The sequence below is a fragment of the Nesoenas mayeri genome, assembly GCF_963082525.1.
Source record: "Nesoenas mayeri genome assembly, chromosome: Z".
Taxonomy (NCBI): domain Eukaryota; kingdom Metazoa; phylum Chordata; class Aves; order Columbiformes; family Columbidae; genus Nesoenas; species Nesoenas mayeri.
In genome coordinates, this window is record NC_137542.1 from 49,215,769 (window position 1) to 49,242,385 (window position 26,617).

Genomic DNA, 26,617 nt, shown 5'->3' on the forward strand with positions numbered 1-26,617 from the left:
AAAGCATTCATTCCTGTGAAAACACAACTCTTATGAGCACATCTTAACTGTCTACAGATTTTTACAATTAAAACACTACACATACCACAGTACTACGACTGTTGAATCAACAAAAATTAATTAGATTTTCCACTTACTCTTTGTATGTTCCTGTTTCAGGATCTTCAGCCATAACATCATGCAGCCCTTCCACTGAAATGTTGATGATACCACAAAATTTATCTTGGATAACACTGGAAAAGAACAAAATTTATCTTGGACAACGCGGCAAAGAACAGGAAAGTGACTTAGCTAAAGGAACTAAACAGGAAATTTGCTCAGTAACTGTAGAGCACATTTACTAAGCAGTATTTTCAAGGCTTACTGCTTAGCTGAGCATGCTATTAAGCAGCTAATTCAAATTCTTTTTTTTTTTTCATTAAAGGCTTCAAAAATATTCAAGAAACATCATTCTTAAATAGAATAAAACCTCATGTGCCACTGTTGAAAACCTAGACATAATTGCAAATGGAATAAAAGAAAAAATACATTAGCACAGGACTCCAGAACTGAGTGGGGAGGGCAGGCTCTGGATAGCAGGGAAGTCAGAATACTGGCTTCTATTTCTAACATATACACACATTTTCTCCCACCATTATTCAATGCAAAAATCTATGCACAAACACTTCAGCAAAGGGTAGCTTGTAAAGATGGTACACTCTGTTTCCTCCGTACAGCCTTACAAGCATTCCTTCACCCTCCTAGGCAGCTGAGTGACTCCCCATGGTGGGTGAAAACCATCTGCACCCAGTTCTGCATGAATGGTGCAGGAGGATGTCTCTGCTGAAACACAGGCATCTCCTGCCACATGAAAAACTAGGCTATTTCAGACAACTGCAAACAGCTGATTGGTATCACTCAGGACTTTGAAGAGACAAGCACCTTTTGCCAGCACAAGACAAAGGCCAGACTGGATAGCCCCACAACACCTGAAATGACACCAAACACTAAATTTAGACACATGCTCCTTCCTTGAGAACTGATGTGCCTGTAGGGTGAGGACACAGAAACATGATCTTCCCATGATGGATAAAGTAGGTGCCACCTTGTTAATGGAAAGCAGCTGTGACTGCTGTTTCTGCTGAATTCCCAGCTACTGTGACTGTAGTGTCAGAGATGTGCTATTGTGGGACTTCCGTGCATTGACTCCTACTCTGTGAACCACAAGAGCATGAAGACACACAGCAAGTGAAAAGATGTTCATCTCGGGAAGACTGCAACAGTTCCAGCTACAGGCAGCAAAGAAACAGAAATGGCCCACCTGGTGATGGTAAACTACAACACTTGTCCTGGGACCGCCATTGACAGGAGCCTTTTATTACTCCCTGTTTGGAATTTCAGGCTTAATCTTCCCCAAAAGAGGCTGCTGCTGTCTAGTGGCATAAGCAGACACATCCCATATTTGTTTAAAGGTACTGAACACTAAGCTCCTGTAGTTTGATCCTTTATGTTTGATCACAGATTAATATCTTTCTTAATATTATTTCATTTCCTTATTTCGGATGCAAACTGAAAAACTGGATAAACTGTAGCTCCTTCAATATTACTTGTTGCATTTGAAAATCTTCTTGTCAGACATAAAACAAAGTTTTACGTATATGACAAAAAGACTTTATATAGCAATGGATGCCTCAGAAGAAAAGCATATCAGGTTAGAATACTAAGCATATAAATATTTCTTCTAAATTTGTTAAGATTATGATTCAGCTCATGACCATTTTGTTTCCAAAGTATTATTTTTGTTCCCTTTTCTATTCAGCTACTGTTGAATGGCACAATCTGAACTGTATTTTGAAAAATGAAACTTGAAACTCCTAAATTCCACAAAATAAAAATTGACACAATTTTCAGTCTGGCTTATTCTTATTATCGTTGTCACATATATGCTTTGAAAGAGACTTTCTCCCTTGCCGAGAAGCTTGCCCATCTCATTCAGAACAGCAAATTATTACACGCTGCGAGGCTGAATCTCTGCGGGGTGCTGCAGACAGCGAGCAAACAGCCCAGCGAGCACACAGCACGGCTAGGAATGCACATGCTGGCTGCCTGGCAGCCCGCAGAACGAGCCCTCGGAGACAGGGCTTCTTCACTTGTCAGTGGTTTCCACCTAGCACACCTCCCATGAAAGCTCTTCCACCTCATACTTTTTATTGAAACACATCTCTAGGAAAATGCCATTAGCATGGTTAATATTTTCCAACATGAGAAAGGAAACAGCTGTCCTCAGATTCATGTCAACAGAGCACAAGGGGCATTCAACCAAGAGCAGATGCAAACACTTTGCACCCTGGAGAAATAAATTGTGCCCCTACGTCTGCACTATTTAATTAATAGTATAGGTTGCTGCCTATTACGTAGTAGTTTTATTTCTTCCTTCCAAGCTGCATGAACAATCCCTAACTATCACAGAAATTCTATATTGGGAGGGGAGTGAAAAAAGTGTTTGACGCAATGAAGGCTTAGCCTTTTCATCAGCTGCAGGGCTAATTATGGCCAACCTATTCAGTGAGGTTACTTTAACACATAAATAAATACTGTAGGCATAGTGCTCATTCAATTTATGAGATTTTTCCAAGCTTGCAGATTGACAGGAGGAACACACAGGGAGGCCCAATTCAGTAACCTGTGTTTCCAAGGATTTTTAATATTTCCAGAAGAGACTGAGGATACTGGTTGAAGATCCAAAATACTGCTCTTGACAGTCACCTCTCAAGCACATAGAGAAATCATTCATTTCTTTATGTGGAGAGGACATTTTTACTTTTTACTTTACAGCATAAATGAGGAACGTTGTTTTATTTCTTTCTTCAGTGAAAGACTGAAAATTCATAGTAATATTTCTTTTGAGGAAAGCAAAGCTAAAGAACGTAGAAGACCTTTCAAAATGGGTTAACTGCTGCCTGCATATTTCAGTATAGGTAATACCTTCTCCTTCCGCCTCGCCTTTAAATGGGACATGAAGTTTCCTCCTACTAAAGACTCGCTGAATTGTTTACCAAGTATGGAATGATTAAACAATGCAACTATTTTTAGAATACAAGACATGTGCTGGTGAAAAATAGAGACAACATAGGCTCATTGTACTTTGAAAAAAAGTACCTCAATTGAAGTTCAATGGTAATACAGAATGCATCAGGCCTTATTTTCATAGAAGAATAAGAGAACAATGCAAATCAACATAATACCTTTTAAAGAGACTGGAATTAGTCTGCTTGTGTAAAAGAAATAAATTTCAAAATCATATAGCAGATTCAGTAAAGACAGGGACACTGTATTTAGAGCAACTTCCAAAACAGAAAAGTTAACACTGTCCATATTAAAATCTCAACTCGGAACAAAGACATTTGAGCAGTTCCCCCCTTGAACTGCACATAATCCAGATCAGCAATAGAACAACAGCATCAAATTATAACTGGTTCTATACCTACTCAGTTTCATTAAGTTCTCCAGATAAAACCTCATTTGTTTATGAAGCAAAAATAAGCACAAGACAGGCCCAGACTAGCAGATTATAACATCTATAATCTTGTCTGGATCTAAAATACCCAAGAACTCAAAGATCCAATTAACACATTGCCTTCTCTCTCTCTCTTTTTTTTTTTTTTTCAGAAATAACCTTTTATGCTGCCTATAAATAAAATTCACCTTGCCTACAACAAAAACAAAATTTATCATTTACGACAATTTGTACATAAACTCACATCTTTTATTTCAAAGATTGTATAATTTGTCAGATAAAAGAATGAAAGCTTTGCAAAGGAGAAAACAGACATCTATTCTGAAAAAAGGTAATATTTTCTCATTATGTCTATCATTTCTAATACACTCAGGTATCTATTCAACATTTTTATTATCCTGAGGTCTTATGCAAAATTTCAGAATTTGGATTTCAATTACATAGATAGCCACTGTAAATAAAGCTTTTTCATCAGCTTAATAAAACTTATGACAAATTTTTAGCGGCATTTAAATCAAATGGTTCCCATGTCTGCTAGGCATCTTCCTCAGCCTATGAGAAATGGAGGAAAAATCCTGCATGGGAAAACACTTTTTTAGAGATTAAAGGGACGAGGATAAAATCTCTTCTGCTTTTCTACATTCATCAGGATGAAGCAGTAAACACCAAAAGAAGGGAAAAGCTTAGTTTCCTATCTTTCCTAGTGTTCAGTAGATTTGAGAAAAATTCTTTATTTTTATCTCATTAGCCAAGGAAAGAGGTGGAGTGGGGCAAATGGAGATTATTTTGCACTTCTGCAAGCAATGTAAACAATTCTTCTGCACACATACCCCACTCAGGAGCTGCACAGTGCTAAGGAGCTCCTAAAACAGTAACGTATCAGCCAAGACATTTCCCATGGAATTCTATAGCTGACCATGAACTTGATTATCATAAAGTGCTATTTTGCTTCATGAGAGCAGACACAACCAAGTCTTCTAATGTATTCTCTAATGATTTTTACATTTAGACGTATGAACCACATGTGTACACGAAAGGATCTGTTTCCTAGTGTGAATATTTAAACACAAAAGCTAGTAAATTCAAAAGAAAGGCATTTCCCCCACAACTGCATGATGAATCTCCCAATTCCCTGTTAGTCTAATCCAAATTGTTGACAAACTGAATATCAGAGGATGACTCTGCACCAAGGGACGGTTTCCACCTGCTCCAATACTTGCTTGCAAAAGCAGCTCTGACACCATCGGTTTCCTTTCACGCTCCATCACCACAGATGGTGAGACTCATACCTGGCAAACAACTGCAGCTTGTCTGTGGAAAGGACACACTTTCAGAGGGAACCTCTCCTGCTCTTCTGTAGAGAGCAGCTGTGGAAATTGAAGCCTAAAACAGAGCAGTCCCTGACAGATTTATTTGAGAACCAGTGGGTTTTTTTTTTCTGTCTCAACCTTTGCCTACTCCCAAGAATCTTCTCTAGCAAAGGCACATAAACATTTCTATAAATGAAAACTTAACTAGTTTCCATTGAATTTTAAGTCCATATTTCTGAAGACATCCATTTAAAATTGAAAATTTAGAAAGACAGCACATAAAACTGCAGAACCTATTAATGCACTGATTGTGCAGCTGTTATTAAATGAAAAAAAATAGCACTTATCACGAGTAATTACATAGGAGAGGCAGAAAGGAACTGAAATGGGTTGAAGTGGAAGAGACTGTAATGGATTAGCTACCTAAAAAAATCATGAAGCATGAAATAGTCTCAACATTTTCCCTCCTTAAAAACATTACCCATTACATTTAACATCTGATTTACAACTAGAAAGTTATAAAAAAAGTTTTAACTCAAGCAATCCAAAATAGTCTAAGCTTTTGTTCAAGTAGCTGAATTCAGTGTTCCATTGAATAAAAGTATTTGACCTATTACACAGTAAATTACAGTAAAATATATTGCGATATAGTAAATTGATATTTCATTTCATTCAGCAGAGACAGATAGCAAGCAACAGAGGCACATTTGCATATTCCCACCCACACTGTGCAGTGAAGGTCTATACACGTACTGGTAGCAGGTGAATAACGTGCCATTCCTGGGAATAAACTGCATATGGACAAACGTGGTGACAGGGAGACGCAACAGACGGCCACACACATGAGTTACATCAGCGGAAAGCAGGCAGGCTAGAACAAGAATCTTGAGGGCCATTCTGGTTCATCTGTAGAATGCCCTGGTCTCCAGGCTGGATCCTGGAACAGCAAGATACTTCTAGAAAACTTAAATCAACCCCATGAGGGACAGACTCCGGAAATATTGTCTTCCATTCTTCCTTGAGCAAAACGATCTAGCTGTAAATTGTGTTGCTTATACACTAAGTAGTTGAAGTTTGTAGGGCACAGGCTTGTAGAAGACAAGCAGTATCTACAAAGGCAAGTCCCATGCAATTAACTGAAAACTTTACAAGACTGGACTATTTGGAACCTATTTTTGTGACTTTTTCCTAAATTAAGTTTGAATTACTGGAGTAACAACAAACTCTATAGTAAAATAATATCCATCTTTTGAAGATTAAGCTTAAAATTAGGACTCCACTAAGAAAATGCACTTTGACCTGACACTTCGAATATACGCTACAAATATGCAAATATCTTCAGTAAATAATGTAGCATTATGTATTTAAAGTGTAGTTTATTTCTTCAGTTTATACCTCTTCTCCAGCCAAAAACTATCTCAAACTGTTACTATACAGATAACATAATATCCTTTATTGACAATAATTAACCAGCTCTATTACATTAGACATAATAAACTTAGTCACTTGTTCAATCCAACAGAAATTTAGTCTCTCTATTAATGCCAGTTTCAGGTATTATCATAAAATGATACAGATACACAGTAACAAAAAATTCACTTTAATATATTCATTACACAGACTGAATACACAACTTTGTATATTAAAATATGCCATAGGTATGAGTAAAATTTTAATCATTTTTTTTCCTCAAGACTTTGAATATGCTAAGTGTAAATATGCCTTTTTTTTTTTCCCCACTGTGATGGTTAGTAGAGGCAGAGTAGAAAATGCATTACAATAAATAAATAAAGCATTATTTTTTTCTCACTCCTCCAGATTTTTTAGCTTCATGGTCCTGCTAAAAACTGATATTTTTGTTGCTTCAAGCTTCAAATTAGCTATGGAATTTCTATAGAAACTTATACCATCAAGTATTGCGAAATGAAAAGAAATATATATGTACTTTATATAGCACATGTACTTGAGTTATAGGTCAAAGATTCCTACAACAGGGACAGAGGATAATGTAACTATCCACATCAGATTTAAATGACATCTAATAAAAACTAATACATGTCAAAACATTCACAAAGCAAATGACGATGACAAACCCAAATTATATCAATTTTCACAATTCTATCAATCCGTTCATTTTCATCAGTGCAGGCACTTTTAGGAAATTGAGTTCTTGATTTCGTGACATTTCAGATACCAGTAAAGTTAACATCAAATCAAATCAGATAAATTACAATGATGAATGTTCAAACAATATGACCTGTGCCTGACTTTCAGATGGTGTTCGCTTGAGCAGCCTGATTTGGTCCAGTTCTGAATGCCCCACTGCATTCCGAGTTAGAGACTGCACTGGGCCAGTGATGTTGTACCTGCCAGGCTGATAAAAACCATAATATTCTATCCTCTTTTCCCCTGAGTTTTCCAGCACCTTTAGTTTCTGCCTAAACTGAATAATTTTGCAGGTTAAGAACAGGATCACTGTACAAGCCAGAATGAAAAAGGCTAGTAAAATGTCAAAAGCCTGACTCAACTTTTCAACCTGTTGTGTACAAATCAGGGGTGTTTCTAACGATACAAGAGAAGCATCTGTTGGATATAAACCTTTTCCTTCTACCGTTCTGTTAACAGGTATAGTCTGTGCTGGTATTTGCACTGGTAATGTTCGTAATACTGTAGCTGTCTGTGATGGAATTTCAGCAGCATTTTCTTCATAGGGAAACGGGTTAGCAGATGTAGCTGTAGTTCCTTCCCAGAAAGCAACATATTTAGTTTCTGCATTGGCAAGCTGTTGCAACTGTTCAAATGTGTTGTGCCTGCTTCCCTTATGCCATGCCATCAGCAAAGTGGTGGGGTTGTGACGGACACCTACGGATGCCAGACTCTGGGCTGTTTCTGGGCTGGGAGTAGGACTACTGCAGTTTGCAAACTGAGCCCACTTAATGTAATGCAAAGGTCTGCCACGCATACGTGGGGGATTCTGACAATGAATTTTTACAGAAATAGGAGATGATGCTAGCCAATTAAGTAAACCAAGCATTTTGCAGCTGCAGTTCCAAGGATTATAATTTACCTGTAGATGAGTTAAAGACACTAAGGGCTTGAGTACTTCAGGTTGTAACTCTGTAATATTATTGAATGCTAGACTGAGTATTTTAAGTGACTGTCCCACTTTTTCAAAGGTACCATTGCCAATACTTGTTATTTTATTTCTATCTAACTGCAGATACATTAAATTGTTCAATAATGTAAAAGTGCTGGAATTTATATTTTCTAAATCATTGTAACTTAAGATTAACTGGCTAAGGTGGTTTAATCCAAAAAATCCATTTACAGCAATACATTTAAGCTTTATGCTTTTTAAAGACAGATATCGAAGCTTGCTAAGTCCTTTAAATGCAAAAGGATGTATTGAACCAATGGGATTGTGAGACAAAGAAAGTCTTTCAAGATTTTTGAGCTTTCCAATAGCATTTGATGGCACAAGTGTTAAGTTGTTACCTTCAAGGAACAAATATGCAAGGTTTTCAAGATGATGAAATGCTGAATCTGATATCCGTGAAATCCTATTATTGGCTAGGTTAAGTGTTCGGAGATTTCTCATTCCCAAGAAAGTGCCACTTCCAAGGACACTGAGACGATTTCTTTGAAGTGTTAAATACCTAACAGAAAGGAGATCACTAAATAATCCTCTGGGAACAAAAGCTATTTGATTATTCTGAAGGTATAAACAATGAAGATTGGAAAGACCTTCAAAGATTCCTGGATCCAGGCGTTTAATATTATTGTTATTTAGATGCAAGTAGCAGAGTTTGGGGAGTTCCAGAAAAGCTTTTGGATGCACATAAGAAATACTGGAATTATCCATATAGAGTGCAACAAGCTTCTGCAGGCCTCTCAGTTCATTTGGAGTGACACGCGATACATTATTCTCACTGAGGTAGACAAGAATTGTCAAGTTCCACGGGATGCTTGAAAGCCCTAAATTACGACAGCTAACTTGTCTCCCTGTGCAGAGCTGGCAAGCAGCTGGACAGCCAAGAGCCTCCTTCTGGAGCAGCGACAAAAGAAAACAACTAAGGACATACAGGAATGCTCCCAGGCAGGGTGGAGAACTTTGCAGACCACACATATCCCTGTCTTTGGCCTTCTCAATCATCTCTGACTTTGCTAGTAGAGATAAAAAGAAGTTTATAAATATTATTAATGTGGAAGTTGAAAGATTCTATGCGTACATTCCTTAAAATATAAGCGTAACTTTCAAGAGTGGTATTACCTATATTTTCCTTTGATGCCAAATAAGTAGTTTAAAAATAAAAGCTTAGTAAGTATAAGTTTGAACTACACTGAAAAAAATTTCGAAGTAAACGAAGAATGAAACAATGTACTGCCAGCCTAGTCAGAAAACATTTAATTGGCTGCAGCATAAAGGCAACTAAGCTGCCAAAATAATGGCTTCTAGTAAATTCAAAATACAGCTTATTAACTATTTTTTATAGTTAACAAGAACTAGGAAATTTTTCAATAGCATTCAAGTAGAAATGCTAACTGGAAACAAGTTTCCTTTCACTGGCAGCTCACTTATAATTTGAATTTTACTTTTATAATGCTGAGTTACATGAAAAATAAATAAAAACAATTCCTTACCCCAAATCTGGAGTTCATTATTTCTCTTATTTTCCTGGTTTGCAGCTCATTGGACTTAGTTAAAAGCTGACCAACTGTACTCATCTGTGAAAGCTTTTTGAAGGCAATCTTGTCGCGTACTAGAGCTCTCACATTTTGCCCTAGGATTTGCAACTGTTTGCTCAGGAAACTAAGAAAGAAGTGGTTAAAGTCAGGTTGCCATGGATACAGGAAACCCTGGGACAGGAAGCCATTTTATCTGTGCTTCAGAAGTATTGTTGGAAAGGAAATCTGAATGATTTGTTTCTAGAAAACTACGAACTATCTTAGCTTGTAACTGTTGCTGGTTTGGCTTTTTACTGTTTTCAACTAGCAGAGCTGAAATAAGTTCTAGCTAAATTAGGTATTACTTTCAGATTAAAGCACATGCACTTCTAAGAGTACTGCTGTGCTATTTTTAATCCTTTATCTACCATCCGGAATCTGAGATGTTTTATTAGATCAACAGCAACACTTACACTGTTCCATCTCTCTGCAGAGCCAAACTGCGGTCACCGTGAACACACGCGCACACTCATACACACACACACACACACATATACACACGCCAGCAGAGAGGGAGAGGAGAGAGTCTGGGATGGCAGAGCCCAGGAAATCTCAGATACGAGAACCGCACAACGTGGTATTAAACTGCTCTGTATTCCTCATACTGCAGACTTGATCCACGCTTTTTAAGTCCTTCTTTAGGCCACTTTTTTTAAAGCAAATTTATCCACAGAGGACTATGTGTATTCTGACAGCCACACCTTTGGTGCATGACTCTCATTTCCTGCAGGGCTCCTTGTGTCTCCTCTCATCCTCAGTTTACCTATCACAGGGAACAAACACCTGCAAAGTGCAGCCACATCATCAAAGGGGGAAAGAGGAAACAACAAAACAAGGTGGTAAATTAAAGATTAAGCCTACAAATAACAATGTAACTATAAAAATCACAATTTATACTGTAAAGCACCATTCTGCTCTGCAAAACGAAGCTGACAAAGCCCATCAGTGCAGTGACAATTGGGAAGGATGGAACAGCACCTGGCACAGACAGCAAGAAGATCAAAATATCTTCAAAACAAGATCAAAAGCTCTGTAGCTTCCTCACAAGTAGAGGAGGGAGAGCAGGCGCTGTTCTCTTCTCTCTGTTGACCAACAACACTCGAGGGAATGTCAGGAAGATGTGTCAGGGAAGGTTTAGGTTGGACATTAGGAAAAGGTTCTTCCCCCAGAGAGTGGTGGAGCACTGGAATAGGCTCCCCAGGGAGGTGTCACAGCCCCAAGCCTGACAGTGTTAAAGACTGGACAATGCCCTCAGACACATGGTGTGAACTGTGGGGTTGACCTGTACAGGGACAGGAGTTGGGCTCGATGATCCTTGTAGGTCCCTTCCAACTCAGGACATTCTACGATCCGTTGCCAAAGCCAAGGAAGAGGCACAACAGCAGAAGAATCAAGTAATTTCAGCCATAATGATCTCATACAGAAAGCAGAAGTTCATGTAAGGGGCGAAATATCACCCAAATATCTTTGTCTACCATAATACACGCTGAAATGCACGACTCACATGAGCAAAGGAAGCAGAATAGACATGGCCATGTTTCTGAGAGCCCTTCTTCCAAATTCTGCCAAAAGAAACTTGTATTTCTGAAGTTTTTATAAAAAATGGTTTTCAACATATTTTTTTTCATTTGGAATCTGTAAAACACTCAATAGTCCTTCAATTTTCCAACTTGAGCTAGTTAAAATTAACTAGATGGAGGGGAATTTTTTTTAATTTTGGTTTTGTTTTCTTTTTTAAACACAGACAAAAAATACACGACCTTCAATTCTATCAGAGTTGATACCTCTTACAATATCGAAAGTAAGAAATCAGCAGGACCAGTGAAATTGGTCCATGAGCCACTTCAGACAAATCCTGCATCAGTTACAAGCCAGAATAAGAACTACATCTGGCTCTTTTTTTTTGAGACCATTAAACTAATAGGAAAACTAACTGTTCTTTAGACGTAACTATTTAGTTTCACGTTTTAGTTTTTTGTATTATTTAACATAATGGTTGATATAAACGAATGTAAAATAAAATATATGAGATGTAATTTCCTTAAAGGAAAACACTGCATAGTCTTGAACAGTTCTCAGGATGACTAGGAAAGTATCCTGGATATGGGGGAGAGAACAGTAAGAGTAATTAAAAAATATTATCTAGGTCATACACAGGCAGGTGAGTGTAAGAACAAAGATTAACAAAAATGAAGAATTACTTCAAACAAGAAATTATCTCTTGGCTAAGCTGTAATACCTATAGGCTATTTATGCCAATATTTACTTGGCTAAAGAAATCATTAAAAATTATTTATTCCAAGATGTGCTGTGTGAACCAACCCCATAGGGCTCAAAGAAGCCAGTCCCAATCTAAAAAAAAGTTTTAAGAGACAAATGTTAATAGGTCTACCTTCTTGCAAAATGCCAAAATTAACACATTTAGAAAGACTGAAGGTCCATGAGATATCAGACAGCATGGGAATTTAGAAAAAACAATATAGTGGCCAGATAAACAAAAGCTGGTTCCTAGCAAGTTGCTTCTATGTATCTTATGTGGCTTTAGATTTTTCACTATTCACTGCAATATTTAGTGAACTGTTCAAACTATAAAAACAATAAGAAATATACTCAATATGAATGCATTTCAAACTCAAAGCAGTTTCCCAAATTTTAAACAGAATAACTAACTGGCCTTCTAGAAATTGATCCAAAACTAAATCAAATTGTACAGTTTTCAGCAGCTATTGCCTGCTATTTTATGGGACAGGATGGGTGTGCTCTTGGCATTAGCAACAGATAGCTTCTAAAAATTTTACAAAAAGAGAAAACAAACAATTAGTCCATTTCCTGAAAACTACTACAGACAATACCCATATGGAAAATACAAAAGCTATTTCTTCCTTAAAAACGCAAACATTCTTTATGCTAGATATTTCCTTTATCTCGAGATCTGATGTTTTGTTTTAAACCCTTCCTTTCTCATTAAATTGTCTGAATATGAAAAGTTGATTTATAAGAAAATACTTAATTGTAGGAGTTCTTGCAGTGATATTGGTTGTGCTGTTAACCACTTCTTGTCACCAAGTATCTCAGCTACTCTAAGGCAGTCTCAAAATTCACAGAGCATAGGGCCAGAGAGAGAAGTAAGTAGGTGTACCAAACAGCTCAGAACAAACTCAAGTTGAAAATCAACTACAAATCAGTATTAATTTTGCCTTTAAAGTTTGTTACAATAATGTGATATTTACATATTTTTAATAATATGCTATACTTTAGTCACTGTTTGTCCAATAACTAATTCCCAAACAGGGAGACTGCACATTACAAAGGACAAAGGTAAAAAGTTTGAAGAAAGCTGTTTAGTCTGTTTTATCATATTTTGCTGGTTTTTATATTACTAAAACAATAAATTTTAGGGTAGACTATATTTAGTAGAGTTTTAGGCAAGGCTTCTGAATTTTTTTATACAGGCCACAAACTAAAGCAAGATATCAGCAGCTATCAACATCTTACCACTGCAGTTTGTTTTCTGCTGCAGAGCAGCTGCATTTAGTGACTAAGTACTTTGCCATCGCTTGGTAAAACTTGTAAACAAGCCTTACGGGTCTTAGGGGAAATGATAATTTGTTCCTGACCAGTCCATACTAACAATTAGGCGTAGGTGAAAAATTAATAGAGATTGTGAACAAGGGAAGTTTATTGAGTGCATCCTCTTGCCAATGCTACGATGAGACAAACAATTAAGGAAGTCATGGTACTATATATAACACTCTGAATGATGCAGACTCTGATATTCAGACTAAGACCAAAGCCACATTTTTCACTCATATCATTAGAACTGCACTGCTACCTGTCAGGCAAACTAAACAAATATAAGGCCAAACATGGATGACAACTGCAAAGTCATAATTCAAAGAGCTCCTTTTAATACTAATAGTCTATTAAACGTGTGTGTGAGCACACTTTTGAATAGAGGAACGAAAAAAAGGAGGGGAAGACGGGCCTTCAGAGTATCACCTCTATAAGGGCTGATATGCAAATTAGTTATGTACCAAATTCTGACTTCATAAACAAGGATGTAACTCTCTCTGAAGGAGAATATAACATTTTATTAGGCATTTTCTTGCCATTTCCTAATATTACATATAGACAGCTTCTTCAATGGAAAATTAAATTTCTACCAAAGTAACTGAAACAACTGACACAGGCAAATCTTCTGTAATAACCTAATGAAGATTTATAATAGCATACTGTAAGTACTTATATTCACAGAATGCCAATTATCTAATTGACAGAACTCATACTGGCTGACATATCAGATTTGATATACAGTGAGAAAAACCAGACATTCATTTATAACTATTAGAAATGAGCAGAGCAATCTGCAGAACCTCTTGGGCTCCTAACCTTTTCCTCAAAATAAATTCCTCAGACAAACACATTTGAATTGAAGTGGAAAAAATAACACTGGCATCTTGAAATACTACTCGTGTGCCACAAATCAAAAAGGAAATAGACAAGATCAATTAAAATGCTTTGTGTTTCAAGCTAAGTAGAGTCTCCTCTACTTTGGAGTGGTAGCACTCTACACTGGTAGATCCACCAAGAATGAACCCATCCTCAAACACCAAAATTAGTGGACTGTTTTGGAAAGTGCTGACTTTGAGTAAAAGCAAACTTAGCAAAGTTCCATTCAAGAATTATAATAATGTCAAATGCTACTCGTGCTTACAGTTAGGTATCAAAACAAGCTAAGTTAATCACTGACACAGTATCTTTCCAAATCCTATTTGTGTTTCCTATTAGAGACTAAAATATTCATAGAATCATTTTGGTTGGAAGACATCCTTAAGATCATCGAGTCCACCCATAATGTAAATTGGGCACTAAACCATGCCCCTAAGAACCTCATATACACATCTTTTAAACACCTACAGGGATCATGACTCCAGCACTTTCATGACCAGCCTGTTCTGGTGCTTCACAACCCTTTTCATGAAGAAACCTCCCTGGCACGACTTGTGGCCATTCCCTCTTGTCTTGTCACTTGCTTCTTGGGAGAAGAGACCAACACCCTCCATGCTACAACCTCCTTTCAGGTCATTGTAGACAGTGATAAGGTCTCCCCTCAGCCTCCTTTTCTCTGGGCTAAACAAACCCAGCTCCCTCAGCCGCTCCTCATCAGACTTGTGCTCCAGGCCCTTCACCAGCTTCATCACCTCCTTTGCACTCTCTCCAGCATCTCAATGTCTTTCTTGCAGTGGGGGTCCCAAAACTGAACACAGGATTCAAGGTGGGGCCTCATAAGTGTCGAGTACAGCGGCACAATCACTTCTCTAGTCCTGCTGGCCACACTATTCCTGTCACAAGCCAGGAAGCTCTTGGCCTTTTTGGCCACCTGGGCACACTGCTGGCTCATGTTCAGCTGGTTGTAGATCAACACCCCCAGATCCCTCTCTGCCAGGCAGCTTTCCAGCCACTCTTCCCCAAGCCTGTAGCGCTGCCTGGGGTTGTTGTGACCCAAGAGCAGAACCCGGCACTTGGCCTTGTTGAACCTCATACAACTGGACTAAGACCATCAATGCAATCAGTCCAGATCCCTCTGTATGGCCTTCCTACCCTCCTGCATATCAACACTCCCAACATTCCTATCACTCTTAAGCAATTCCAGTATTGTTTGTGTTTTACCAAGAGACACAAGTAATGAACGGAGGAATAAAAAAAGAAATCTGCTTTGCTAAATAATCATTAAAAGCTTGCAATATTCCAAAGTAAGCACATTACAAAACACTGTAATGCTGACATTATACAAAGTGACAAAAGTGCAGTAAGCGCGCTGATTATTTCCAGATATATATAGTTACAAGAATGGGAATAGGTACAATTTTAGCTGCTTTGGTCTCATGAAATACAAAGAATGCTGAAGATGTGTGTCTCAAAATGCAGCACCTAAGATAGTGGTGATGGCCCATGTCCTTTCCACAATGGCCTAAAGAAAAGTTAGGCTGCTGATCCTAACCACGTTCACTAGGCACTATCTTGGGGACCAAGTGCATAACTAATAAAACCCAAACCAACATCTGCTGTACTGTACTAGAGTCATGGAGTAGAATACCAGGTTGGAAGGGACCACAAGGATCATCTGGTCCAAACTTTCTTGGCAAAACCGCAGTCTAGACTAGGTAGCCCAGCACCAGTACTCTTCAAGTTATAAGTTCACAAACAAGCCATGACAAATGGCTTGTAGACCAACTGGATTATGATTGAACAAGACCAGGAAATTATGACATCTGTGAATGTATTCATCCAGGTTGTCGTCATATCTCATGTCTCACACCCCAGTTCAGACATTATTCTCTTCCAAACTTCAAGTCCTTTCATATTTTTCAAAAAAACCCTCACTGTTTATAGTTATTGTGTGTCTAAGCATACTTCCCTCATGTACTTAGCATGGGGACACTGTTACTTCTTAAGTGCATCCTTACTGCTTAAATCTTGTTACTGGACCCTACTATTATATGCTTCAGTTTAAAGACAAAAGTCTTCATTTTAATAAGTACCAAGAGCTTTTAATAAATTAATGAAAATGCACATGTAGAGATATGAGCAGCAAACAGGCATTAAGAGCATGAAATGTGGAAAATAATATGCATATATATGCATACATCGGTCAGACACAAAAAATACTAACGCTGACTGGCCAAAACCAGGTAGCAAATGCACAAAATTAGGTAGTATTTAGTTTATCCAAAAACCCCAAGTTACACCAGGAAATTACTGCTAGGTGAAGATGTGCTGCAACACACTAATCAGGAAAGAAACTCTTGCTGGTCTTTTTTTTTTTTTAAACACAGACTCTAAAGACTAACACAATATGCAGCTGTCTGTAGGAAGATAAACAGAATGGTGGATTGAAGGACTATATGCATTTAATGATAAAATACAATGGTACTATTGATACTAAAGACATTATTGCATGTATCTCTGGATGATATTGCCTACACAAGCAAGCTATAGTTTGCTAATAAACTGTCACTTTATGACCTGCTTAGTCCAACTAACTGGCCTGAGAACCACTGTGAACTACGAGTGCTCTAGAGTGGTTCCCATCTTATCTATTCTAAAATCCTTCACTTGTGACACTGTCAGAGGAACAATATATGAAACAGGAAATTATTTCTGCCATACTGGTTTTAAATGAGTAATAATAGAAGCTTTAGCTTCCCATAAAAATGAGAAAGTCCCAAGTCCACATACATACAGCTATAAACATGAGCCCTAACTAGAAAAGTACCTAAAACAATGAAATAATACTATACAGTTTGGAGGGAGAATACAAAAGGTCACTCCTTAATACTTTCCCCAACATTTTATCCATAAAGCAACTCAGAGGGAAAAATGTGAGCATCTTTTTCTGTTCCCTCTCTTTCTAAAATAACTTGATGCTCTTGAGACAGCTCCAGCTGTAGGTTAGAGTAAACAACTGGCAAAAAGAGCAAAGTCCTCAGGAAGTGCAAGACAGTGCAGATGACTGTTTTCCCTACAGCAGAATCTTGAAAATCTGAGCTTGCTACTGGTACCACCCTGACCATTTTACAGGAGCAAGCTGAGAGTAGAACGGCATCCTCAGCTTGGCCTTCCCAAGTGAATCTATCTCATAGCCATTCTCAGGAAACAAAATTCTGTTCTGTCTCTACAGCTGAGAAATCTTGAACAGTCTGTGGATGTCCAAAATAATATCTAATCAGGAAACTTGTTAGTGAGGTACTCCAACAGGAAAAATTACTTAAGCTTTTCTTGAAAACATTGTATACACGGGTCAAAATATTTTGTTTAAATACTGTATTATACTTAAGACATATTTTCTTAAACTTTGCAAATGGACTTGCACAAGAAGACTGCTTTTGAAAAATTTGATTTTTAACACAAACTTCATATGGGAGATGCAGCAAGTATATACAATATAATCCCTACAAAATTGGAAAAACAGAGTGACTCACATTGTTCTGTAGCAGAAGGAAAAACCACTTGACAGAATCAGCTTCACACATTCTGTCTGAAGGTGTGTTTGGCCCTGGCAGTCTATCAGTTGTATAGCAAAATTTTCATAACTTTGACACAAATACGTCCACTAAAGAGAGGCTTCTTTATTTGAGAAGCAGCTTTCTTAAATGATTTAAGTATATGAAAAATAAAGCTGTAATTTGCAGAAGCTTTTATTATGTTAAGGACTGCCAGAAATATTTGGCTCTTATAGCAGGAAATTGGAGCAGCTGAAGGTAGTTCAAAATAACACAGTTATCTAAAGCAATTTCTATTTTCCTTCCTCTCTTTAAAAGAAACTTCACAGGAAGACAGACATGTAGCTCAGCACCTTAAATTTTAGACAACACCTCTTTGAGAACATTTCAAATATATTCATAAGTAATATAACATTGTTACATTTACTAAAAAAGAAAAAACAAATGCTTTTTCATAAAGAAGCTGCTTGGTTCACCTTTGGCTAGGTGTTTCTCTTGATGATCTGGGACAATAAAGGAAAGCTTCTGTGTACATCAAAAACAATGAAGCCTCTTTAAGTTTTACATGTAATAGCTCCCTGATTTTTTAGGTAGCCACTACATTATCTACAGCTTTACAGACACTAACTTAGATTTAGGATTTGTCAGAAGCATCTAAACTCCCATTAGATAATACTTGAGCCTTTTCAGGAAATCAGACTGATTTTCCGGCAGACTAAACAAACTCATGCAGTCTTGTCTTCCTGACTTTCAAACAGACAAGAATAATCTGAACGTAAGTATGGACTGAACTCTCACCAAAACATGTTATACATGAATTCTAGCAGTGACAATTTAAAAGTCAGTGTACCACTATTCATTGTTTTCATTAAAATATTTAATTTTGTATGTTTATTGAGCAAAGAAGATGGCTAGAGAAAGAACAGTAAAAACTGCTTGCTACAGAAATCTACAGTGCAAAAACTGTTTCAGTCTTTCATAGCAACTATTCCATTTAATATCATAAAGGGGAAAATCAGGATTAAAGTTCAGATCTACCCACAACAAGAAAGAAAACTGAACTAACTTTCTTCCCTGGAAAGGACACCAAGCCAACTAAAGCAACTACTTAAGTCACAGATGAGAGAAGCAGCTAGCTCAATATTAACATGAGAATGAACAATAAAATGTGCAGTGCTGTCTCCTCACTTTTACTAAATCACATTTTCCATGACATAGAAGAAAGGTTATTATATTGCTACAAAGGCAAACATAAATTAATATAATGTAGCATGAAATTTCTACTTTAAGTGTCTCTTGGCAAAAAGAGGCAAGAAAACTACTTATCTTTGAATATTTACCTGTAGAAGTGTGAAATACCTTAAAAATATATCTTAAAAATATCTTAAGATCCTTTGAAGCATTCCTATTTAAGGTATTGTACATTTCCTCACCTATTCAATGATGGCAGAAGTGAAAGCAATGCCAAAGCAGACAGTTTTCTTCTTTCTGGCTGAGTGATGTTATCCATCCGATCAACCCACATTTCAATCATGTTACCAAGAACTTGGTCCAACTGCAATGGCAAAAAAGAACATTCCTTTTAATTCCTGAGTACTTCAGCTTATTTAGAAAATAATTTTTCTACCAACTGAACACATTATTTAATCTGGGAAAAACACCATACAGTTATGAATACCAGACACAAGTAGCAAGCCACAGGTACTTTTTAAATTTTCTGTGTCAGTGTTTCTAGGCCCTCTGTTTTACTTTCACTGGCAGCAAATAAAAAGACTCGTCTTTACCTGTTTGAAAACTACATTATACCCAAGGATGGGAAAATTACTAAACTTCCCTTAAAGATATAGTACAATACTTGTAGCAAAGAACCTCAGTAACCTCATCAGTGAAAGCAGAGCACACTGATCCTGATACTCTTGAGATAATCCTCACCAGAGAATGACTAGAACATTATTCTTGGTGCAGGACCCATCGAGACAGCACAAGGAAAGAAACTCTTACCCTGCAATGCCATGCAAACTGAAGAGGTTTATATGGTTTATTGTGGGATGCAATGGGAAGATAATTTAGCAACTGTATAAAACTTTTTATGAGGTGTGTTAAGGTGGTTGTGGGAATATGCAAAACTTGTTACAGGATGTGCAGGGTTAGGACCAAAAGAGGGGAAAGAGCCTCTTTCCAAGGCAGACTGGAGAGGAGCAAGCATGGAAAACAGATGGAAAAGTTCTCTTGGGTCAAAAGAATACAGGTCGTCCACATGCAATCCAGCTGAAGTATCAAGACAAAATCCTTACCTCTTGAGCCAATTCACATGCCATCTGGCTCAAAAGTACTGAAAAAAAACTTGCATTTTGTAGTAGAACTCTACCCATGATCCCCAGATAAGTGGACATAACCACTGGATATCTCTGAAAGAAAAGTAAATCAAAGCAAAAGGGGACTCAGTTTAATTACAGAAAAATACTTAACACACAGCGTGCAGATCCATGGAAAACACTTGCATGTATCCTTTATATATTGTATTAAATTAGAATTAAATTTTAAATTACACATTTAAAAGCCTCTAAGACCACAAGACTGAGTGAGTAATCATTCATTACTAGAGTTTGTTGATTCTTACAACAGGAAAACTATGTTAATCTCAGTCATTTTCCTTCAAACAGCCAAGACAATCATGCAAGATAATTTTACTTTAAATTTAAAAACTTGCATCGTAAGGAATAAACAGTATATTGTACCATTAAAAATTACTTTGAGGTTTTACTATGGTTTAAAAATACTTTTCACAGTTTTAGTAACACTATGAAGTGCTCAGTATTTTTGAAGTTGTTATTTATTTTACTGAGACAAACAATAATACATTAGCCAATAACTGATTTGCAAGTGTCCCAACATTAACTTGATACAGTAATAACCCCATTGTTTTGTTATCTTTTGTTATTACTGTTAATTTTAAAAGAAGCTACAAATTTATTTGTATTGAACCCAGCATCTAGCCATATAACAGTAAGTTTTTTGTAGAATTACCTATTTGACAAACAAAATGCCAATATTTACTTGAAAATGATAACCCAGGCTAATACCTTTTTGAATAGGGAACAATTAATTTATTAAAGTCTTAAATCAGAACACATTTTAATAATCCACTCTCCATTTTTGTGTCATCTTAAACTCCAAACTGTTCAAACAAACTAGCTTTTTCTGTGTTCTATAGGGCAAAAAGCACATCACTAAGTAATATTACTTAGCTTAATCTTGGAAATATCTTAGTTAATAATAATGGGAGAAAAATACCAAGATCTGAAAAAAAGCAAAGATTTTGATTAGAAGCCAAAAGCATAGAGAATTCCACCCACTGATTCTGCTGTTTAAAGTATTTTTTTCTCCTGCTAGTACTGCAAGGTTCAACATAATTAAAGCATATTGGTTTTTACTCCTTCTTATCCAACATGGAAATTTGTTGAAGGTAGAGAAGAGGGAGAACTTAATATATCTAAGCAAGCAAAATGCTAAAGCCTGTTCTATCTCACACAAAGCATTCTTGTATCCTTCAGCTCCTCATGTCAATTAGACAATATGCCAATTAGAAAAAGAACATCAAGTCAACCTTCTCTTTGTCTAATTTGTTTCCCTCTGGTCCAGGTGCACTTAAAAAGGAGTAGTACAAGTGTCTTTAAAAAAAACAGCAAAAAACTCAAACAACTTCAAAGAATCTGAGTGTAGAGTCATAGCAACTTTTCAGTGTTAAGAGTGAAGTAAGAATAGAATAACATTTTATTAAAATGAACACTAGATGACGAAATAAGTTATGGATATGTTGCTTCGATTCTTGCACTACTATGTTACTTTTACAGACTTCTCAAGAAGCTGTCACGGATCTGTCAGGTACTCTTAAAGTAAGAGAAAATGCAACATCAGTATGACAAAACTGGACCAGATAACTGAAGGTACTTTCCTGTTCTAAAGGAAAAGCAGATAATAGTTAAAGAGTGACCCTTACCTCCCCATCTATAATTCCCCTGAATATTGATGGCAGAAGCGGTTGAAAAACTTGAGGACCCAAAACAGGGTTTACTTTCAGGGCATTTTCCACAACCTTAAGAACAAAAGCAAATTAGACAATTAGTAAAGTACATTTAAAAATCTTTAGTGAAGTTTTAAAACTACATCTACTAGTCTATATATAAAGTCCTGGTAGAATGATTACCATTAAATACCAACAAACCCCAGGACTGCTAGATGTATATTCTATTGAAGTATTCTGCAAACCTGATCTGCATAACAGAGCTGATGAAAACCAACATGCCAAGTGAAACCCACCTAGCCAAGAACCTGCTCATAAGCCTCCCCACGGCCCTGGAAAAGCTGGTGAGGTGGGTTGGAAGGAAGGACCTTGACAAGGCTCCAGGAAAAGCAGCTTCATGAGGTGAGCTGGCAGTGAGGAGTGCCAGCTGTTTAAGGCTCATTTCTATACTTTTGTCCTGTCACTGAAGAACCATTAATTAGGACGTACCATTTCTTTGCAGGTGATCAAATAATCACAAGTGCTCTCAGATATGCTATTCTCGATACCCTGCTCTGGTTCCCAGTTTTTACATTCTTTACCCTTTACTTCTCAGCTCTTTCTCGCCCACCATGAGCTGTTCCCTGAAGTATAATTTTTTCCTCTGTTCTTCAGGCTTTCTTCTCCCCAGATGTTTGGGCTTTCCTCTTGTATCAAGACAGAGAGAGGAAGAGGCTGTAAGAATAATGGGCTGATATCTGCTCCTATGGGTAAGTCAAGATAGAGACCACGCATTGATACACTATCGTGTATAAAGCATATAAAGGTACCTCCTTAAACAGTCTTCTCAGTCTCTGGCTACTTGCAGCTCAGAGGGACTTCCTCAAGGAACTGCTCTTCTGTGCTCTTGTCCAGTTTCCCCTAAATCTCTTCTTTTTAAACCATGTTCTTACTAGCTTCATTTAATGCCCACTATTTCTTGCCTTGAGAGATGTTAAGCAGTTGACCCCTTTCAATGCCTCTCAATTTTGTAGACCTTTAACATACTGTTAAATGGAGGTGAACATAAGTTTTGTCCCACTCATCTCTTCCATATGCTGGAAGTTTTGTCCAAATCATTTGTTCCTTGTACAGTATTTTCAAATCTTCTATTGTCTGTCTTGGATAATTAGAAAACCAAGTCACATTACGCCTCAGAAATCTTGCAATAAATAGTCTTGTCAGTTCAAATTAGTGTTTTTCAACTTTGTCTGTTTAATTACTCTTCTAATGTCTATTTTAAATCCAGCCAAAGCTGTTTGTAGGAAAATATTTCAGAGAACATTCCTGGATACTTCTGTTCCTGATATTTACCTTAGGGGTTTTTGTTAAAGAAGTCAGCATAGTGACGCCTAACAAAACATTTTCCTTTTTGTAAAAATACATGGATAATATTTCAATTATCCTTCTGGAAGCAGGAAGGCATACTAGGAATGTGTTCAAAGAATACTGGACAAACCTTGTGGCTAATGCAAGGCAACACTGGGAGCCAAGTTGATAAATGGTACTATATTAGCGCAACATTCCATTTTAGAGATCTAATTAAAAGGTGCTGCATCAAATGTTTGTCCAACTACAGACTCTAAATAATACTAAAGAGGAATTGACATTTTAAACTCTAGAACTAGAGTCTTTAAGCTCCTCACAGCCGGAACTACAAATGGAGAGGACTATCAGTTTCTGCTGTTTTCCTGTCCTGGGGTTCTGCAAGCAGCTCTGCAACCCACCAAGGAGGTAGGTGTCAAAGTCCAAGATTTTACAAGCAACACATAGTTCCCAGTTAGAGCAGCCACTGGAAATGTAATTAGTAATACATGAGTATTACTACTCAACTACCAGTGCATACTCCATTTTCTGAAATTCTTCAAAAGGCATATTTAAAGTATCATGGCAAACATTTCAAAAGCTATGAATTTCATAACATTTCTTTCATAGTAGCATTTGAAGTTTGCGCAAAAATACTTTTCTTTGTACTCTGAAAAAACACTAGCAATTCTATTGAAGCAGTTGTTGCCATTGCAATAGCAACTTACGCCAAAAGCAAAGACTTTGAACAGTACGTCAAGGTACAAATTCCAGTACGCTACACAAAGGAATGCGATAGAGAGGACATACATCCAATACGCAAAGATTGGAAAAAGCTTGACTATAGACCTTTTAGGTTCTAGCAGTCATACAGAAATGGAGAAAAAAAAGTGAATCTAGATCATTCAGTGCTTATTCAATCCTAAAAATCATCCAAATGTTTTTATAATAATACACATGTACGCAGACTTATTACTTAACCCTTATCTTGTCAGTTTTTCAGATATGCAGTTACAAAAAAGAAACTGTATGATTATTTTTCTTATTGGCATTGAATACTGAAAAGGAAAACTAATATGAAAAAAAATTCTAAATGTAATACTACTGTTGCTGTTCTGTGTTGGCAAAGGGATCAATTCTCGTTGATAAGGTACAGACAAAACTCAGATTAAGAAGGCTAGATATGGTAATTAAATAATTACCTTTGCATATTTGATTAGAAACAGTCTAGATTAACTTAATTATTAAAAAAATAGTATGACTTTTTACTTTAGAGTTGAACACCTTCTTAATGTTGCATTTTCATCTGAATAATGAAAAACATGTTTTCTCAAATCTGAACCAAGCCAAAAACTGAATAAGGACAAATCTTCAAACTTATTAATCAGATTGATTTTGCTCTTTTATTTTGTAATTAGAAGTGTAAGCATCTTTTATGTTATACTGTGGTACTCTTCTCCATTCTAGAATTCAATTAGAAATACACAACTTTGATTAGTTTTCTACAACTTTCATGAGTCCACTGATAGCCAAAGATTAAATCAAGTTACTTTGACCCAAACACAATCTTGTTTTGCAACTCAGTGCTCTCAAGATTTTCTGTACATTACAGTGTCATTTTGCAATGCAGTGATTAGTCACCTGGCTGTTTAAGTGAGCTGTTGCAAGGCTGCAGAGCAAACTATTTTTGTGAGGTTCCAAGCTCTCACTAACCTCCTTTCTCTAGTAATCTAGAAAATACTCAGATGGGAAAGATATCAGGGAGTCTTGATTTAAATCCATCTATACAAAGAGGACTCAAACTAGCTTAGAACTCATTTACCTAAGGACAACACCTCAAAATCACATGAGGTAATGAAGGCATTGCAGAGAGGGTATAGGAACAGTGTGTTAGGGGATTATTTTTTAGGGTGCTGTATCTAGGGCTATACTAACATTCTCTTGGGAAAAGTAGTATTTTTAAAAAGTGTGTGTGTATACACTCTCCATACACACACACACAAACTTTAAATATTCAGTTTCAAATACCACTGATACCAATGTCAATGTGTGCTAAATAAGCTGTTTTCTTCTACATGTTCTACATTCATCATACTTGAAAATATTACTCTAATCTGATAAAGCACTACCAAGAATAACAGCTTTACAGATCTGAATACCCAGATATTATTTTTATTACACTCTACCTTTAAAACTTGAACTTGACCTTCAGTAGTTATGTCCTTCAAAAGTTCACAAAATGACCGGCATAAGTCAGTAGCATAAGTCTGAAATTAATTTAAAAAGGCAAGCATGTTTTATAACTATGTATACATTCCAAAATTCAACACATAAAGGATTACATATTGTCCAAAGACCCAACTTCATAGTTGCTAAAATGCTTGTATTTCCTGAACCAAGTAAATTTTAATCTAAGCATTTTTAAAACATTACAGGTTTTTTAAACAACCAATCTCAATGGATTTTCTAACGAAGAAAGTTTGAGAACAAGGCATAATATCTCTAGTTAATTTCTTGCTAGAATTTATTATCATAATTTTCATCTCATTGGATATTCAGAGTAACTATTACTAGTCTCCATAGGACCTTTTCAGGTACCAAAATACTAAATCAATTCACAAAACATTCATTCTAAATAATAATCTTTCTCAAATCTTATTTGAGTGTCCACTATGTGCCATGAAGAGCTAGCATTAGAACAATATGCATGTATACACATAAATGACTAAGAGTATAAATGTTTGTGTGTACATCGTCTTCTAACATGAGAAAAAAAGATAGTTTGCCAGTAGGGAGCTAAGGTTCTAATATGACTCTTTATGTAACAGTAACATACCTGTAAAAATGCAGATGACGATAAGAATATATAAGCATTAATGATTTTAAAGCAATTTTTGAGGTTTTCTGAACTCATGTCTAGAAAAAAAGAAATCACAATTCAGAACGTCATCACCAAACTGAAGTACAACTAAAATGATTCACACTAATCTTGTGTATAGTCACAATCAAATCAAGTCTCACAGGACCTGGTCCACAAAGGCAATTAATACAAAGCAAAAACTACAAGACAATAACTTCTATCTATACCACCTTAAACACAGCCAAATCAACTACTTCTATGTAAATGGTTATAAATATTTTCAACAGTACTTTTGGGTGTGAGTTAGCAAAGCTGCACTGTATTTATTTACATACACTGTTCCATTCCCACATAGGTTTGTCCCCTATTATTGTATATGAATACCTCTAACAAGTAACATTTATGCAAGACTTAAAAATGCTATAATCTAGGGTAAGTAGATAATAAATATTAAAGATAGGAAAGTCAAACAATAAAAACCTGCTCTTCATTTTCTAAGTTAGAGTTCTGCAAGCCCTCTTGGTTCTTGTAGCCACTGCAGCATTGCTTATTATATGAACAACACAAACAGTAGAAAAAAATAAATCAGAAATGTTAGTAGTAAAAGACTTACCAAGAAGGGCAGGCATGTTCTGAAATATCCTCAGGAGGTCAGATGTAAGACATGGACTATTCTCCAGAGTCACTAACCTGAGAACAGATTAAGTGAAATGTTTTACATGATCTAGGGATAACACTAAGCAATTATTTTGACAGATGTAAAACAGTGTAACTTCTATTAACGTCCTCTATGATCCTTAAATAACGCATAACAATTACTTGAAGTACACTTCAAGTGTCCTATTAGTCCTTAAAACACATCCATCACTATAGGCA

General features: G+C 36.6%; 2 protein-coding genes across 2 annotated transcripts in view; both read right to left on the minus strand.

Annotated features, from left to right (window-relative positions):
* Positions 1-26,617, minus strand: part of IPO11 (importin 11) — an 83,571-nt gene that overhangs the window by 11,222 nt on the left and 45,732 nt on the right. Inside the window, exons 24-30 of the mRNA XM_080362944.1 lie at positions 26,355-26,431; positions 25,718-25,797; positions 25,068-25,148; positions 21,535-21,630; positions 19,829-19,942; positions 18,968-19,089; positions 138-233 (exon numbers count right to left, since the gene is read on the minus strand). Coding sequence (XP_080219070.1) covers positions 138-233; positions 18,968-19,089; positions 19,829-19,942; positions 21,535-21,630; positions 25,068-25,148; positions 25,718-25,797; positions 26,355-26,431 — 666 coding nt within the window. The remainder of the gene's footprint in view (positions 1-137; positions 234-18,967; positions 19,090-19,828; positions 19,943-21,534; positions 21,631-25,067; positions 25,149-25,717; positions 25,798-26,354; positions 26,432-26,617) is intronic.
* On the minus strand, positions 7,034-8,959 carry LRRC70 (leucine rich repeat containing 70; the record flags this gene model as incomplete). The annotated part of the gene is made up of 1 exon (XM_080362106.1): positions 7,034-8,959. One exon carries the CDS (start codon positions 8,957-8,959, stop codon positions 7,034-7,036), a length of 1,926 nt encoding a protein of 641 aa, XP_080218232.1.